This window comes from Falco peregrinus, chromosome 10 (genome assembly GCF_023634155.1).
Source record: "Falco peregrinus isolate bFalPer1 chromosome 10, bFalPer1.pri, whole genome shotgun sequence".
NCBI lineage: Eukaryota > Metazoa > Chordata > Aves > Falconiformes > Falconidae > Falco > Falco peregrinus.
The window spans coordinates 33,932,052-33,947,428 of NC_073730.1; the positions used below are offsets into that span (position 1 = coordinate 33,932,052).

At 46.7% G+C, this 15,377-nt stretch overlaps 1 protein-coding gene across 1 annotated transcript; it reads right to left on the reverse strand.

Annotated features, from left to right (window-relative positions):
- Nucleotide 1: 1 nt before the first annotated feature.
- Nucleotides 2-15,360, reverse strand: RPE65 (retinoid isomerohydrolase RPE65). Its single transcript, XM_005244483.3, has 15 exons — nt 14,817-15,360; nt 8,783-10,137; nt 8,006-8,088; nt 7,493-7,643; nt 6,776-6,883; nt 6,545-6,686; nt 5,726-5,873; nt 5,368-5,449; nt 4,837-4,969; nt 4,575-4,714; nt 3,758-3,887; nt 2,810-2,924; nt 2,616-2,710; nt 2,393-2,504; nt 2-998 (listed from the first exon to the last, which is right to left on the reverse strand). The coding sequence occupies exons 2-15, from the start codon at nt 8,791-8,793 to the stop codon at nt 847-849; spliced, it is 1,602 nt and encodes a 533-aa protein (XP_005244540.2). The 5' UTR covers nt 8,794-10,137; nt 14,817-15,360; the 3' UTR covers nt 2-846.
- Nucleotides 15,361-15,377: the final 17 nt, after the last annotated feature.

Below are 15,377 nucleotides of genomic sequence, written 5' to 3' on the forward strand. Positions count from 1 at the left end.
AGGAATCCTGGATTTTAAGTCTATAAAGCAGTAAGTTTGTATTTTGAATCACAGCCTTTTAGTACATTAGTTTAAAATTTATTTTTTGAAAGGGAAGGCTTAAGCTGAGAGTCTGTAGCACTCTAAGGAAGCAAATTCATCCCAAGCTGTAACAATTGCTTGGCTCTGTTCATATTCATGTTTTAACATTAAATCCAAACCCAAGAAACTGCATTTTGACAAAAGAAATGGGAAAGGGAAAACACATAAGCTAGTGTGTGCGGTATTCAGCCTTAGTAAAGGACAAAATGCTGCCTGCCACGCAGCCGTGGGCCTGCCAGTTCAGATTTCCAGAGCAGCTCTGGAAGGGCTCCACTCAGGTTGCTCTAGGAGATAAGGGAGTGACCAGGAGCAGATTTAAATCCATACTAATACTTCAGTATAAGCTAAAAATTACTTTTTCTCAAAGCACGTAACAGTGCATAGAAGCTGGTCTACATAATGGTACCATGTGAACAAGTATTGAGTTTACACCGTGCTGTCTCATGCGTATTTCCCTCTGCTGCAGCTGCAAAGTTTAACTTTGTGAACCCCAAAACCTCCCTGCTGCCACCCAAACTTGTGTTGTTTTAACTGTATAGTTCTTAGCACTGTATGTGTGGGACTTAGGGCCAAGAGTGTATTTGAAAAATATCTGGTTAAGTATTTTAAATAATCATCAACAAAACTGAAATACATGATCTTAATTAAGTAACCATACAAATAAGAAGTGATGTTGAAGGAGTTTAGCTTGAATGCTTGTGAACGGAGACTGCACCTTTTTGGAGCTGGAAGGAACCTAACGCGCTGTGTCGCAGGCAGCAGCGGTCACGCTCTTTTGAAGAGTCCGTGGAAAGTCACGGGGATGTTCACCTCCACTTCAGCCCTGGCCACCTCACTCATGTCTTTGGCGCTCAGGATCAGGAGGTAAGCGGGCTTCGGCCCTGTGCCCGGGCTGATCACGATGCTCAGCACAACCCCTAGAAGGTGAGAAAAACAAGCAGCCTGTCCCAGGTGCGCACACGCTGTGTCCTTCCCTGGGGCTGGGCAAGGTAAGCGTAGCCACCGGCACATGGGGCACCAGTAAATCCTGGTGTTACTGCATGATCAGCAGTTCTGAAGTAGACTCAGATTATTTATTTTTCATACTATTTTGGGTTCTTGCTGTATTTGCCTTGCCAGCCGGGGGTGCTGCAGCACACTAGCTCCTCTAGAGTTTCCTTTTTAAAACAGTGAGAAATGTTTTTATTCTGAAAAGGAATTATGAAAAGCTATCGCAGGGGCTGAAGAAAAACATTGCTTACTGGAATAGATATCAAATTTGTCCATTAAGTTTTTCAACATTATGAATTAATTCATAAATTACTTTATAATTCTGCTTCTGAGGTTTAATGTGAGAAGATACCCGTTTCTGGACCCTGGTAGCCCTGTGTGGAATGGATGGGACATCCTAGCTCTTAGGTTGCTTGTTCGTTTGCGTACTCTGGGTCTGTCATTGCAGGAGAACCTGGGAACCACCACACACCATAGCCCGTGACAGCGTCAGGCAGCCCTGGGGAAGGTGACAGAAAAGTGAGCATGGAGCCCACTGTTAACTCAGCTTTCAGAGAGGGCTTAAGTCCCAGGAAGCAAGAACGGCTTAAACATTTTCCTAAAATGCATGTTGTCTACTTCAGTTAAGGAAAGCCTTTAAGAGCAAGCTTAAAACCTCTTCATTTCAGTGGGACTTAAGGCCCTGCACAAGCACCTTCCTGAACTGGGAACAGGTAATAGGAAATTTGGTTCTGTATAAACTGGCTCTTAAATTCAGCAGGGTCAAGACCTCTCTCAGCTTCACGTAATCCTGTTCAGGGATGAGGAATTGAGGGAACAAACGGATGTGCTCTCAGGCCGAGTGCTGCCGCTCACCCTCAAAAATAGGTACGGGGCGGGGCTGGGGATGCATGAAGAAATGCGTACGGTGCTTGGCATGAATAACTATGTGTCCTCAAGTGACAAAGCCTGAATTCACTTCTGTATAAGGAGGATGGGTTGGGAAGAGAAAACACATTTGGTTTAGAAGAGGTTCAAATTTTACAAAGTTCTGCCACCTGGAATTTCTTAAATATTGTAATTTGTGATGGAAAAAGGCTAGGAAATTAGGACAACAGATCATCTAAACCTAGAGGTTCTTTCTCCTTTGTTTTCATTCAGTCTTAATTTTCCCAGATTTCCTCAGAAACATCCCACCAGCGTTAGGACAAGGCACATCTCGTCTGGAAGCTGTCTGCAGGCCCTGCTCCTGCTGCCTCTGACACAGCCTTGTAGACAGCCCCCAGCAGGCAGGCACCAGCTTTCCAAATCCCGATGCTGTTGACCAAAACATGGGTATTACCATCATCTTCCTCCAGGGCATCTGGATGGGAAACGAAGATTGGCTCCGATGGGTAGGAATCCGGCTCCTGCCACACCCAGGTCTCCTTTGTTTTAACATTCAGCTTGCAAAGCTAAAGGGGAGGGGAAAAACCAAAACCCCAACATTTCAGAAATACTCTTTGTTGTCCTTAAACTGAAAGCTGATAGAAAAGACATGCCTCAACCCCTTCACTGATAGTTACCCTGTCTGGGACAAAGTGATTCAGCCCCAGCCCATATGTATACGTGTAAGGTTTCCCACCGTATTTCTTGTAATTGATCTGTGGAAATTCAAAGGCTACAAAAAAAAAAAAGTATATGCATGAGGATTAGTGGAACGCAGAGTGCAGGTGGTACTCTCATTGCTGCTGGCTGTGCTTCAGGCTTGTCATCGTACCATGGCGCGGCCCTGAGAAAATAACTTCTGGCTCCAGCCAGATGGTCTCATCGCTGCGCAGCGTTGCTGTAGCTGTCGTGTAGGGCAGGGTGACCAAGTTCTTGCCCGTGTCAGCCTGAGACAAAGTAAAATATAAAAGAGAAATGAAGAGAGAAATTCCTTAGTCTATTTGCACAGATCAGTTGCAAACTGCATTGTGAAGGCAGCCATGCACAGCAGAGCCTGGTCCGGCTGCAGGGCGGCAGCATGCTCCGGCATGGCTGCGGCTTCCCGTGTAGCAACAGTGCAATAAGAGTGCCTATTGCTAAAACTGTCCTGTACGTCAGCCTTGGCTGTGCTCATAAGCACGCGCATCCCTTTTTACCCCTCATTAAGACATTCAGAGGTTGTAATTAAGCACTGCAATGTAGGGTTGTGCTCTTTGCTTGATCAGCGACCCAGGCAGCTTTGTAGCTCTGCAAGTGGCTCTGCTGACCTACACTCCCCACCCCAGCAGCCCTTGACCCACCTGCCAGTGACCACGAGCGGGGGTCACTGGAAAAAAACCCCAGCAGTTGCACGCCAGGAGCATTGCACCGGGCTGGCCGCTTAACGGACCTCACACTGAGTTGGGGCTGGAGGATTTAAGCACACATGCTTGGGCTGCAGCTGTTCCCTTTTCTGCTCCCACCAGTGGCACCCTCTGGGATTAACTGCTTCCCTGCAGTCTGTGCTTTGAACAGTAATGTAGGGAAATGGAATAACAATCAGCTAAAGAAAACAAAAAGTTTCTCTGCACACTCATATTTTTTATAAGTTCCGCTCCCCATTAAAGTGTTTAATTTGAATTAAACGGGGTCAGGCAGAGCACCAGTGGTGCTTGGCCATAAGCCCTGCAGGGGAGTGGCGCAGACACAGGCATCTCTGAGCCCTGCTGGCAGCTGCAGTGGTGCAGAGCCGCGCTGGTACCTTGTCAATGTTCAGGGGCAGCACATATCTGCGGGCTTCAGGCTGCGGGGCTTTCTCTGCCTGTCGTTTCACTTCATCCCAGTTTGCTCGCAAGTTGGCTAAGTAGAGGTAATTGTAAACAAACTCGAACCTGCAGAAAAGTGGCATTACAGACAGAAACAAAGATGGTATTTGCAAGTGGGGAGAATGTCAAACGCAGGTGGTTTTTTTTCCTAAAACCAGGTAGAATAATATGAGTCCTGGTCCAGCTCCTTGGCAGAGCGAGCCGTGTGTGTGTACCATTTCCCTCCTGAGGAAAACCCAGCATGTGCTCGTTCACACTGAGCACCTGGCAGCAGCCGCCAGTATAAGCTCAGCTCAGGGTGTCCCAGGGGTCAGGCATCGCCATTTCGGTGCTACATTTCTCTTGTTTACATGAAAAGCAGCATTCAAACCTCAACCAGATCCTGCTCCTTGGAGCCCCAGGAGCCAAAATAGCATCAGCCCTTTGGCAGTCTCTAACATTTATTAAAGGTAAAGGCAAATTAAAGATAAAGATCAAATTTTTCTTGGACAATGGGTTTCAAACAGGCTCTCTGCACCTCTGGATAACTTCCACACTGTGTAGTTTACGCCTCACTATATGTTAATATTCAGACAGGTTGGAGGATGTTGATGCGAGAGCCAGAGATGACTGCAATGGGGAAGGGATGTGCCAGCACAGGGACTGGTGTGTCAGGCACTGGGACTCCACTGGCCCCCCATCAGCTCATGCAGGTGGAGGCGCGATGCCGCAGGGACCCTCGGCCGCCTCCAGCTTGGCATTGCCAAGACTCACCCCTTCCAGGTGCAGAGGTCAACGATCAGAAATCCGTTATCTTCATAGGTGTTAATGTGATGGAAGAGGTTGAAGGCCGAGGTGCGGTATTTGATGTTGAGGAGCCTGCCTTTCTTTTTCTCTGCCACATGAAGCCAGACCTGAAAAGCAAGCACCAGCTTGGTTTAAGCTCAGAGAAACGAAGGTGGAACCAATATGATGGACCTCGCAGTCCAGGGCTGGCTGCCCAGTACAGCCCAGTTCAGTACAACCAGCCACTTACCCCCATGGTTTCGTTGGACTCAAAGCAGTCCATGTAGTTAGCTCCCCAAAGACTCCAGGAGGAGAGGAACTTGAGGAGGTTGATTTTCACTGGTGTTTCAACAAAGACTATGTAGTTTGAAGTCAGCCCAAAGCTGTTTGGAAACATATGGGGAGCACATCAGGCTCACTAGTTAGTTTGGGCAAAAGCCATGTAGTAGTTTGCCTTACGCGCTGAATACATGTGGATCATCACTTAAAACAACAGGAATATAAACATCCCAATTTTGATAAATCAGCTGATTTTAGTTGCTGATTACATGCGAGAACAAGCCCTGTGAGCCATTTTGTAGAGCGTGCAACGCCAGCAACACTGTACACGCGTTCCCCACCCATGTGTGCTTGCAGAAATAACAGGACTCCGTCAGACTGCGCTCGCTTGCTCCGAGCAGCTGCGTTGCCGCGGGAACACGCCACGTGGCACATGTGAGCAGCATCCCTGCCATCTTGTCAGTTGGCCTGCACTGCTGTCCGCTGACCCACGAAACATTACCTGTGAACGTAAGAGGGCTTAAACCTGTCGCTGCAAGGGAACTGCACCACCACCTCCGACTTGTTCATCGGGTCTTCCTTGTCTGGAACGGGACAGTTGAAGGGTTATGGAGGGTTTCACCTGCACTCAGTCTGTATTTATAGTGTTTACCCAGCAAGTTTCTGCCTTTAACACAAAGGAAGTTCATGATTTCAAAACCACTTTGAAGTGGTTTAAAGATAACATTTCTGTTACTTAGAAAAGCAAAATTTAAATAAGATTTTAAAAAGTTAACTTGATGAAAAAACTGTTTGAAGGACAAAACCCCATGATTTATAGCAAGGTTTTCTCAGTTTGCTCAGAGCTGGGATTAACAGACCTGCCTGAAGTGGAGGAATCCGTATGATGTTATAGGCAAGCGCAAAGTTTTTTCCAAAGCAATTGCCAATGTTGTAAACCGTCCCGTCGTTTTCAATGTGGGGATGAGCAGTTGCCCCATTGACGGACACGTATTTACAGAGATCCACCTGAAGAACAAGATGGAGAAAGTCAGGACTTTCTTGGCAGGAGGTAGGAAGTCACCGGCTCTGCCGGGCATTGCAGGTCCATACACCCGTGCTTCAGATGTGGGAATTTCTTCTCTAAGCCCAAATCACCGTCTGTTCTGTGAAAAGGAGAAGAGCGGCAAAGCCAAGCTATTTGAGACGGTCAGGTGAGCTGATACGGTGGCAGGGAGAGGTTTGGGATCCTGGGGTCCAAAAGGAAAGGCTCCACAGGCTGGACGTTAGTAACACAGCAAAGAAAAAACATCAAAACACACATTCTGCATTACATACAGTTCTTCAAGGTAAACACAGCTCAGCTCCAGTATCAATGAAGGCAGCTCTGGTAGGAGCCCTCCAGTTGCAGTCCCCTTTGGCCAGGCTGCATCTAGCTCCGGTTTGCTAAGCCTAACCCAAGCATGAGGATATGGACCCCAGCCCCCCATTGCTTCCTAATTAAATATTACTAGAGCAGCAGCAGGTTCATTTACAAGCTCATTCTGACTCTGCTCTCATTAATCCTCACAGCTGGCTTCGTTTCTGCATCATCTCCCTCACAAACCCCAACTCTTGCTGTGTCGTAAGAGGCTGCTATTAGAAGTTTTCATTTTTATCTTACTCCTCCACATATTTAGAAGCACAGTACAAAGACCCACCTGCTTAATTGTCTCTAACGTATCTGGGTTAATTTTGGTTATGAAGTTGGTCTCAGTACAAGCATAGTAATCTTCACCAACAGGGTAGACATTAACGAGGGCGTTATCAGTGACCTCCACACCTTTGAAGTATGAGAAAAACCTGAGCAGAGAAAATTGACAGGGAATCAGCATCTTGGAAGTGGAAGCACCGTAGGACATCGCTGCAACATCTACACAACCCCAAGGTACCTGGAAAAGATGTTCTTGCATGGGTCTGGGTATGCATAGGTGCCAAATTCTGTTATCACGATCCTTTTTTCGGTCATCGCTCTCACGTAAGCATCAGTCCTGACAAACCTGGGGAGGGTGGGGACAAGAAGGCACGTGACAGGTATAGCTGTAAAACCACAATGGACTGTGCAATTAAAATACGAATATTCTTGCGATGAGTCTCATAAGACCTCTGAAAGCTGCAGGTCGCTGCAGCCTCACATTGCACCTGGAGCACGTGGGGTCCAGCAGCCACCCCCGCACTGTGGCACCAGGAAGGGATGGCTGGTGGAGAGCTGAAGCTGATGGGGAATCCAGTGTTTTCTCTAAATATTCTGCTCCAAACACCTGAAAGCTGATAGCTCAGCAGCTTTTAACTGGAAACACATTCTGGTTTTCAGACAGTGATGTCATTCTGTCACTGACTGCAGCTACATCAGCCCTCCCTGCCCTCCTCTTCCAGATGTTTTGTAATCTGCACAAAAAGTTGCATTTCTGCTAACTACGAGAAAGTTTCAGTTATTTTTGGCTGGTTTTAGTGATCTCACCGTTAGAGCTCTTCCAATAACCGCACGGACTTGAAATAACTGGCACCTCCCACATGCTGGGCAGCAGAGCCTGTCCCCAGCACTTACAGTTAAGCAAATGCTTCGGTTTGGGGTTTGTTTTTTTTTTTCTTGAAAAATTGCAACGTACCTTCGGTGGTAGGTAACGTGCCCCTCCTTGAAGTCGAACTTGTGGAGGAGCGCCTGGCCATCGAAGAGGTGGTAGAAGGGCTCTGCACCCACCTCGAACAAGCCAGGACCACATCTTAGGAGGCTTCCTCGCAGCCAGGTGGGAATCCTGCCTGCAGAAGATGCAGCATTGGTATGTGCACAGCCCACGGCAAATCAGACCAAGTAATTTTTACTCCATCAACAAAAAGAACAAGACTTCAAACTTTTTTTTTATATGTATCAAACTTTGTTTTTAAACATGCATGACCTCTTTGGTTTTCTTCACCTATGCACCTACTGTAGACCAAGACGGTCAGTATTGAAATGCCTAAAGATCCCTCCTCCAGCCTGTCCTTTCTCTACCCCAAAATGCACCAGCCCCGTTATGTTCTTCACCGCCGACCCTGTGCTTCTGAAGCCTCCCAGCTCTGATGGCCCACGAACTCCCAAGAGCAAAAGCTGGGCAGAAGCAGCCCAGGGAGCCCACACCAACCTGTGACGTGGGCGGTCACTGGAGAGGACAGCTCCTCCACGGTCTCAAAGAGCTTCTTGTAGCCTCCAGCGGGATGCTCAACTCTGAAAGGGCCAGTGGACCTGAGGTTAGCCCAGTGGCGGGATAGCTTTGGAAACCCTCTCCCTCAGAGGTTTTGTTTCTGGATGGACTGATCTGTGACTTGCAAATAACGTGAGAGATCAGGAGGGACAAGCACCAGCCTTCATGGGGGAAAGGCTCTGAGGGCTTTGACCAGCAATGACAGCTGCCTACAAACTGTCCTCAGCACATGGCAGAACAGGGAACACCGATGGAACAGCCTGTGCTGCAGCCCTGCAGGCAAACATCCTCACCCAACGGACAAATTCAGGATATTCTGAATCGTCAGGAAGCATAATCCAATTTGTATCTTCCAGGACTTGGATAAACATGGTTTCCCCCCCTTTTTTTTTTTTTTTTTTCTTTAAAGCAAAGTATAGCTGAGAATTATGTTCCAATTTTATCTACTGCAGAGCATGCAAAGACACACCAGACACAGGCCGCTGTACTGCAAAGTACAGACCATCCTCTGGTACCCAGAGGTGAGCCTGTCCCCAGGCCAGAATCATGCTTTGGCACGGGCTGTACCAGCACGGACACCAGTGCCCCCCCCCCCCCCGAGCCCTCCCCTGTGCACTGCACTGACCCCCAGCCTCGCAGCAAGCCCCCGGCCAACGCTGCACTGTGACAGCTGCCAGAGACTTGCTCCTACAGAGAGAAGCCCATAGGAATACTCACTGGCTGTACATTTTCTCCCTGATGAAGGGCCTGGGCCTCCAGCAGCCAAGCACGCAGCGAGAGCTGTGTGTGGGGTATTTATGGGGTGCTGAGCCCTGCCGAGGGGAGCCCCGTATCTGAAACCACCCCCACCAATGAGCGCACCCTGGGAACAGAGCGAGCTTTCACCACCAAAATCCTCCCTGGGCTTTGAGAGGTTTTGTTTTGCTGTTCACACAAAAAAGGGCTTTGAATGTTTTTCTGAGACCTAAATTCTTCCCAAGCAGAAGTGATTACAAAGGAAAAAAAACAGCAGAAAGGAGTGAAATGGAGCGAGCTGGAGTCGCGCCGCTGGGCGCTTGGCATGGCCGCCCAGCCCTTCACTGGCACCCTGTGCCACGGGGAGACCTTCCCAGAGCCGGCACAGGCTGAGGGCAGCAAGGAACCGATCTGTCCTGCCAGGGCCCCGCAATCCCGTGTAACAGAGCACTCCCCTGCACCTGGCCGCCTGCCAGCTGAGGATGGCGCTTCGCCTAGGAGCCACACGGTATTAGAGACACCAATGAGAATGTGTCAGTGTCAAAATGATCATTCCTAGCTCCCGTACACATCAGCCACCAGCTTTTCCCTCTATCCTGGGCTTCTGTAGAAGCCTCTCTTTGCCGGCTTCAGCACATTGGCACGAGTACAGCAAGACTTAAAGTGCTACCTGCCAGCTGGGAGGGCATCAGGGAGCACCGTCACCCACTGCTACTGTACATCGCTGTCCACTTACCACCACTGTCTCCCCCTCTCCTCCCACTCCTTTTATTTAGCAGTTTCAGTGCAGTGGCATGTGCTGGCAGCTCCAGTTGCTGCACAAGGCAGATTTCTTACGACTTAATGCACATAAAGTAGTGTTTTTACACGGGTTGTTAACAGCCCTACGCGCTCAGAAAGATGTCAAACCTGATGGTTGTTTGTTTTACACAAAGCATAGTGGCCACTGTCAGAGGTGGCCCGAAGATCACTTTAAGAAACGGCCTCTAGTAAGAGTAAACATTTATGAAAACAACAGTGCGGTAAAGAGTAATTTCAAAGATTAACAGGATTAGAAAGATTACTGCTCCCCCCCTCACAGGTAGCCTGTAGTACGGGATGGAGATATTTCCTAATACCACGTACATTCAGGTAATCTTCCCATACAAAGAGCAGCTGGGCTCCGGTGATGAAAACTGTGGTGAAAGGAGAAAACTGGACATTAAACAGCCCCCGTGTTCTATCAGCCACCACAGCCGTGACGTGAAAGGTAGGCTCCTTCCTGCGTTGCTTTTGTATGTTTTCTTTTTGTGAGGGAGTGTTTCCTTCTGGCCTGAGGGTTCATTTAAGGCTTCCAACTGAAAAACAAGATATCGAATTGAGCATTCATGAGCTCTTTGACTGAGGCCTCCAGTTAACCCTTTAAATTAAACCACCATAATTACATGGTAATTTGTCTGTGGAAGCATCCCAGCAATAAACATATTCAATATAAACCCGTGTGCAAACTCAAGGCCTCATAACAGTGCAAATAATGCGGAAATTTTTAATTAACCCCCGGATAAAAGCTCAAACCAGCATCTTAATCTTTAATGTCATGAAAATTCAGTGTTTCCATGGCGACGGCATCTTCCCAGGCCCCATCCTTCTCCAGTGAGCTCCGGAGGCAGACATCCAAAAATGTTGCTGGCCCCCCACACCAGCAGCACGGTTTTCGTCCTGCATCTTACCAGCACCAAGAATGATTCTCAGACTTGGTGGCAAGTTAGAAGAAGGATGGCCAGCACAGGCAGAATCCAGCCCCCACGGCTCTCCTTCCTTTTTGCTCAGCACTGCTTGAACAGCATCTGCCCACCAGGGCCCCCTCCCCAGGACCCCGACCAGAAAGGATGAGCCGGATCGGCTGCTCAGACAGGTTTGGCCTTGATCCTTTAGACTGGTATGGGAAGATACGATTCAAAGAGCACTCTGCTATTGTATTTCCTGTTGCAGAGCCTGGAGGTATTCAAGACTCAACGTGGCCCTGAGTAACCCAGTTTAGTTAGACCCATTTTAAACACGTTTGGGGCTAAATCAGAAATCAGACTAGAGATAAAGAAAAAAATTTTTTACACGGAGGGTGGTGAGGCACTTGCACAGGCTGCCCGGAGAAGCTGTGGGTGCCCCATTACTGGAAATATTCAAAGCCAGGCTGGACTGGGCTTGGAGCAACCTCGTCCAGCAGGGGTCCCTGCCTGTGGCAGGGGGTTGGACTAGATGAGCTGTAAATGTCCCTTCTGACCCAAATGATTCTATGATTCTATGGTAAATGACCTCTGAAGCTCCCTTCCCATCAAAATTATGAACCTATGATTTTCAGTCTTTCCCCCTCCCCTTCAAGTATTAAATTTGCCACTTCTCTCTGTCTGCTGCCCACATACAGTCAGATTTGGAGTACACAGTTGCATCACAGCTCAACACTGAGATTACCCATTAACATTTTATCCATGTAACATCCTGGGTTTTTTCTGCTGGTTGCTTTCTTGGAATTACTGGGTGCCACTGCATTATACGGCTACCAATGCATTATAAAACTGTTCTTCCTTGCAACTAATACAATAAAAATAAGTTATTGGCACTAATTAGCAAAAAAAGGTGCTGCTAAGCACAAGTAGCAGCATCTCATCCTGCCTTTCTCTGCAGGAAAGGGAGGCAATAGGTTTGTTTACACCTGACTGCCAGCAGACCAGGCGGTATTGCAGAGGGCAATCACAAATAATAGCTCTAAAACACTTAAGCAAAAGAGAAGAGAGTTTTGAATCTGTGTATGCAAGACAGTAAGTACATGTCAAAATCCCAAATGGCCAACTGTAACTGCATCTGAATTGGTCACGTGCTGAGGGAACAGCTCCTGGTTTGCCCAAGACAGCATTTATGAGAGCTAACCAGCACTAGGAATGACACCTCTACTGAACATGGTTTTGAATAAATATAGTCCATTGCAAGTGAACAAAAATACTCAAATGAAAGCCAAGGTAAAAAAGTCTAAACAGTTCATGTGAGCTTGCTTCTCATGTAATAGAATTATAAAAGACTGTGTACTGTGGCTTTTTAATTAAGAGACTGGAAATTGTGAACCAGCCCCAGGCCCCTTGACCCACCCCAGCCTACCGCCTCAGAGGAGAGAGAGGGAGCAAAGCCCAGTAAAACTACTGCCTAAGTCCCCAGCGCGAAATCCTCACCAGCACCACATACGGTTTGGTGCTGGACCCTGACAACGTTTTCTTCTCTCTAGTCAGTGTAAGGCAACCATGAATCCTTACAGTGCTGGTTTTCACAGGCAATTCCGCTGCACCACATTGTGCACAGCCAATAGATTGCAGACAACTGCGCGCTCACTGCTGAACTGTTCCCCATGCAGAATTGCAATGTGGTACTTAAAAAAAAACAACAAAGGCTTCCATAAAAAAAATCAATACATAAATATTTATACAAATATAAAAGGCTTCCATAAAAAAATTAACTCAGAAGAAAATGATAGCTTGAAGAAAGGTTTCAGTTTAAATTTAAATTTGTATCTGTCATTTATTTGGAATGTTTTAATTGTCCCACAGCTAGTCAATTTGTCTATTTATTCACAATTTTGTTAAGTTCCGTCAAAACCCCAGACGGGAACATTAAATAACATGGATCAAGAACTCTGAATAATGAGAATAGTCCTTTGAAAGCTAAATCCTAAGAAACGCGAGCTTCTTGCCTAATAAGTTGCTTAACTAGAATACATAAATAAATAAAGCATTTATGCAACACTTAACAGGTTGAGTTATTAGAAGCAAGCTTAGACAGGTACTGGGTTTTTAAAAGTAATTCCTCTTCTGTACACCTGTAGTCAATGTCACCTACTATATGACTATTATCTACAGGACATTAAAGCATTGCTAATACAGGCTAAAACTGGGCTAATCTTGGTTTCTCACTTACAAAGCCTTCCTCCCCAGGAGAAAGAGCAAAATGATACATTACAAAACATGCATGGTGCCAGAAATAACCCAGTTAGCAGAAAGTTTCCGCACTAACCCCCTACTCCTGCAAAGCTAACATAAGACTAATTTAGTATAAACAAAATTGTGTGTATATATTTAATGTACACTTAAGTATCACATGCAGAATGGGAAGGTGTGTTTGCCTCATTTTCCAGGGAAGGTAACCTGAGAGAACAGCAGTGCAGTCTCATGGTTGCAGACCATAGCAGTTACATACCAAGATGTCACAGAATCCCAGATTGGGTTGGGTTGGCAGGGACCTCCAAGACCACCCAGTCCCACCCCCTGCAACGGGCAGGGACCCCTCCCCCCAGCCCAGGCTGCTCCCAGCCCCGTCCAGCCTGGCCTTGAGCCCTGCCAGGGATGGGGCACCCACAGCTGCTCCGGGCAGCCTGGGCCAGCACCTCGCCACCCTCACAGTAAAGAATTTCTTGCCAATATGTACCCTAAATCTACCCTCTTTTAACTTAAAGCCATCCCCCATCATCCTATCCCTACATGCCCTTTGTAAAAAGTCTGCCTCCAGCTTTCTCGTAGCTCTCGTTTAGGTTTTGTCAAGTGTGTATCAATTATCAAAGTGACAATCCTCAACCAAAACCCTCATCTGTAACACCAAAGTATCTGACACAGTCTATGAACTTGTACGAAACTACTGTGGAGCCTCCCCATGAGATGCCAAAATTACCCAAACCAGGTAAAGAGATAAGTAGCCAAGATCTGCTTTAATTTTAATTTTGATGACTGGTTTTACGACAGTTACTGTAAGAGCCTGCGCGTGCAGGCACAACAACAATTCGGCATCTTGTCCTAGGAATGAGCAAGACATCACAACAAAGCACGAAGGATTCTGCCTGCACTGCACAGCCCAGAACTCTGCAAGGTAACTGAACAAGGTAGCAGATAACCAAACAGCTCTCACAAAGGAAAAGCACTCATCTCTCTAAAAGACCTAATTCCATAAAGCACAAAACTGCTTGATGTAGAGGAATGAAGGCAGAGGGTTGATCAGCACTGATAACACGCAGCTGTGGCCTTGCCTCAGCGGCAGTGGGTTGGTGGACATGGATGATGTGCAGCTGTAGCTCCTTCCTAAGTGGTTAAATAGCCCTGAGGAGTGTGGGAGAGGGGGTCAGATGGAGGAGTGGGGTGGTCTGACCTCTGGAGGAAGGAGCTACAGCACAGACAGTAGAATCTGACCAACAGTAAAGCCTTGTTGCAGCCTACTAGTCTGTTTGTGCTGCAACAATTGGTGCCCCATGTGAGGCTGACCGAGTTGGACTCCGACTACAACAGCTTAATAAAAAATAAAACCCCCAAAACCCTAAAGTGAAAACAGTCGGACTTCAGTGTGTTCTCCAGTCCAACACTTGCAGCGCATCCCTTCCATTTTCCTGCAAATACAGCCAAAACAAGCAGTTTAAAAATCATCTCAAAGCAGTATTACAACTGAAGTGTAACAGAGACACAAATTCCTCACAACAAAACCCGATTTCGACACTGTGCCAAATGCAGAATAATTTCAGTGTATGGCACTTTACCGATTGTGATGATATGAGCTTAAAGAAACCCTTAACTGAAAAGCAGTGGGAAAGCATTATGCAGAAGAGGAGGAATCCACCTATCAGCCCGGTTACACGAGGGACAGGTCACAGCTTGGACAGGGCCCTGACAAGCGATCAGACCAACCTGAGAAGTTCAAGCACAGCAAACATCTGAGACCTGGAATTGTGTATGTATGGCTAACAAAGCCCAGCACAGCCAGCACTTCATAAAGGAGACAGACATTGTTCCTCCCTTTGGCACGGTATTGGAATACACAAAAAATACTGGATATTAACAGAATTTACAGAAATTATATATTTTATGCAATAGCCTCATTTCCTCCAAGGACCTTCAGCTCATGACAAGATGAGAGAATGTGCTCAGAGCAAGCAGCAGATCCATTAGTGCTCCTACTTGCAGGATATGTTCTATAAAAACCTCCTCACACAACTTGAAATTGTTGCGGTACATACTAGTCATGTTTCCAGATCACATGCAACAGCATCCACAGGTCTCATGGCAGAGCTTATGCTTGGCATGTTGGCAGACTACAGCTCCAAATCACATCTTTCCAAAACAACAATACTTTTGATATATCAAGGAAGCCTTAAAGGTGCATTCATCTTTTTGCCACTATTTTTAGCCTGTTAAGAGGAAAGGGATTTTTTTCATTACATCTTATTTAAAATTCTCTTGGGCACCCAGGCTATACACCTACATACTATGAGCATTTCTTTGGGAAAAAACAAACAACAGGATTTCAGGCTTTTTTTTTTTATGGATGCAAATACGCAGGAGAAAAGCACCCGTTTTTTTCCCAGCCCAGTACCAAACACTAACATCACTCACCACTTGTGACTAATTAGATTTTTGCTTGGATCATATCTGTCTAAATATTAAGCTGGGATCTCCTTTATGAAAACACTTTGAATTATTCTCTCACAAAAATACTCACAGATTTATACTCCTCTGTGGGAGCCTCGGCTCCACCAGAATTAATAAACAGACTCTTAATTCTGAAAACAAAATAGGAA

Bases quoted from the DNA above. Each gene is read 5' to 3' on its own strand.
- RPE65 (XM_005244483.3), bottom strand. The intron at 6,884-7,492 runs GTACGTTGCAAT...CACCCTCCCCAG, and splicing joins CACGTTACCTACCACCGAAG to GTTTGTCAGGACTGATGCTT. The intron at 999-2,392 runs GTAATACCCATG...CTCACCTTCTAG, and splicing joins TGCCCTGGAGGAAGATGATG to GGGTTGTGCTGAGCATCGTG.